At 67.9% G+C, this 2,500-nt stretch overlaps 2 protein-coding genes across 2 annotated transcripts in view; one reads left to right on the top strand and one right to left on the bottom strand.

Annotated features, from left to right (window-relative positions):
- Positions 1–44, bottom strand: part of LOC311205743 (neurexin-2-beta-like) — a gene marked incomplete at both ends in the record, with an annotated part of 23,220 nt that extends 23,176 nt beyond the window's left edge. Inside the window, one exon of the mRNA XM_084280239.1 lies at positions 28–44. Coding sequence (XP_084136365.1) covers positions 28–44 — 17 coding nt within the window. The remainder of the gene's footprint in view (positions 1–27) is intronic.
- A 4-nt stretch (positions 45–48) lies between these two features.
- Positions 49–2,500, top strand: part of VPS28 (VPS28 subunit of ESCRT-I) — a 6,920-nt gene continuing 4,468 nt past the window's right edge. Inside the window, exons 1-2 of the mRNA XM_084260483.1 lie at positions 49–68; positions 395–500. The gene's annotated coding sequence lies outside the window, so the exon portion shown is untranslated. The remainder of the gene's footprint in view (positions 69–394; positions 501–2,500) is intronic.

Consider the following 2,500-nt stretch of genomic DNA (forward strand, 5'->3'; position numbering starts at 1 on the left):
CAGTGCCTCCCAGTAACCCCCAGTAACCCCCAGTGAGCCCACATCAAGGGCTGTGTCACCCCCAGCGAGTGAGTCCCAGTGCCTCCCAGTAACCCCCAGTAACCCCCAGTGAGCCCACATCAAGGACTGCATCACCCCCAGCGAGTGAGTCCCAGTAACCCCCAGTGCCTCCCAGTAACCCCCAGTCCCTCCCAGTGCCCCCTAGTCAGCTCCCAGTGACCCTCCGGTGAGCCCCAGTGCCTCCCAGTGAGCTCCAGTGAGTTCCCAGTGCTGTCCGATGAGCCCCAGTGCCCCCTGGTGACCCCCCCAGTGTCCCCCTGGGATTCCCAGTGAGCTCCCAGTGCCCCCCAGTACCTCCCAGTGCCGGCCAGTGCTCCCAGTGCCCCGCCCGCAGGTACACGGCCGCGTGCTCGCGGCTGCTGGTGCAGGTGAAGGCGGCGCTCAAGCAGGTCCAGGGCTCCGACGTCAGCTCCATCGACGACTTCTGCCGGCGCTTCCGGGTGAGGGGCGACCCCCAGTGTCCCCCCAGTGTCCCCCCAGTTCCCCCACTGTCCCCCAGTTCTCCCAGTGTCCCCCAGTGTCCCCCCCCGTACCCCAGTTCCCCCAGCACCCCAGTTCCCTGGCACTCTGGTCTCCCAGCACCCAGTGTCACCCGGCACCCCAGTTCCACCCAGCACCCCAGTTCCCCTCAGCACCCCAGTTCCACCCAGCACCCCAGTTCCTCCCAGCACCCCAGTTCCTCCCAGTACCCCAGTTCCCCCAGTACCCCAGTGTCTCCCACCACCCCAGTTCCCCCCAGCACCCCATTTCCCCTGGCACCCTGGTCCCCCCAGTTCCCTGGCACCCTGGTCCCCCAGCACCCCAGTTCCCCTCAGTACCCCAGTTCCTCCCAGTACCCCAGTTCCCCCAGTACCCCAGTGTCTCCCACCACCCCAGTTCTCCCCAGCACCCCATTTCCCCTGGCACCCTGGTCCCCCAGTACCCCAGTTCCCCCAGCACCCCAGTTCCCCCATTACCCCAGTATCCCCCAGCACCCCAGTTCCCCCAGCGCCCCAGTTCCCCCCAGCACCCCAGTTCCCCCCAGTACCCCAGTTCCCCCATTACCCCAGTTCCCCCAGCACTCCAGTTCCCCAGTACCCCAGTTCCCCTGACACCCCGGTGTCCCCAGCGCCCTGACTCTTATCTTCCAGCACCCCAGTATCCCCCCAGCACCCCAGTTCCCCCCAGTACCCCCAGCACCCCAGTATCCCCCCAGCATCCCAGTGTCCCCAGCACCCCGGCGCTGAACTCCCCCAGCACCCCAGTTCCCCCGGCACCCCAATTCCCTCAGTTCCCCAGCACTCCGGTCCCCCAGCACCCCAGTTCCCCCAGCACCCCAGTTCCCCCAGTGCCCCCCAGCACCCTGATTCCCCCCAGTGTCCCCCAGCACCCCAGTGCCCCCCAGCACCCTGTTCCCCCAGTTCCCCCAGCACCCTGCTTACCCCAGTGTCCCACAGCACCCCAGTTTCCCCCAGCACCCCGCTTCCCTCAGCACCCCAGTTCCCCCAGTTCCCCCAGCACCCCAGTGTCCCCCAGCACCCCAGTTTCCCCCGGCACCCCAATTCCCTCAGTTCCCCAGCACTCCGGTCCCCCAGCACCCTGGTGTCCTCCCAGCACCCCAGTTCCCCCGGCACCCCAGTTCCCCCGGCACCCTGGTGTCCTCTGGTTCCCCCAGTGTCCCCCAGCACCCTGGTGTCTTCCCAGCACCCCAGTTCCCCCAGCACCCCAGTTCCCCCGGCACCCCAGTTCCCCCCAGCATCCTGGTGTCCCCTGGTTCCCCCAGTGTCCTCCAGCCACCCCGCTTCCCCCAGTTCCTCCAGCACCCAGCTTCCCTTGGCACCCCAGTTCTCCCCAGCACCCTGTTGTCCCCCAGTTACCCCAGTGTCCCCCAGCACCCCAGTCCCCCCAGTTTCACCCAGCACCCCAGTCCCCCCAGTGTCCCCGAGCACCCTGATTCCCCCCAGTGTCTCCCAGCACCCCACTTCCCCCAGCACCCCACTTCCCCCAGCACCCCACTTCCCCCAGTTCCTCAGCACCCCAGTTGCCCCAGTGCCCCCCAGCACCCCAGTTCCCCCAGTGTCCCCCAGCACCCTGATTCTACCAGCACCCCAGTTCCTCCAGCACCCAGCTTCCCTTGGCACCCCAGTTCCCCCCGGCACCCCAGTTTCCCCCAGCACCCTGTTGTCCCCCAGTGTCCCCCAGTGTCCCCCAGCACCCCAGTTCCCCCAGTACCCCAGTGTCCCCCAGCACCCCAGTTCCCCCAGCACCCTGCTTACCCTGGTGTCCCCCAGCACCCCAGTTTCCCCCGGCACCCCAATTCCCTCAGTTCCCCAGCACTCTGGTCCCCCAGCACCTTGGTTCCCCCCAGCACCCCAGTTCCCCCCAGCACCCCGTTGTCCCCCAGTTCCCCCAGTGTCCCCCAGTTCCCCCAGTACCCCCCCAATTCCCAGTGTCCCCGCTG

The sequence above is a fragment of the Gallinula chloropus genome, assembly GCF_964237585.1.
Source record: "Gallinula chloropus genome assembly, chromosome: 2".
Classification (NCBI taxonomy): domain Eukaryota; kingdom Metazoa; phylum Chordata; class Aves; order Gruiformes; family Rallidae; genus Gallinula; species Gallinula chloropus.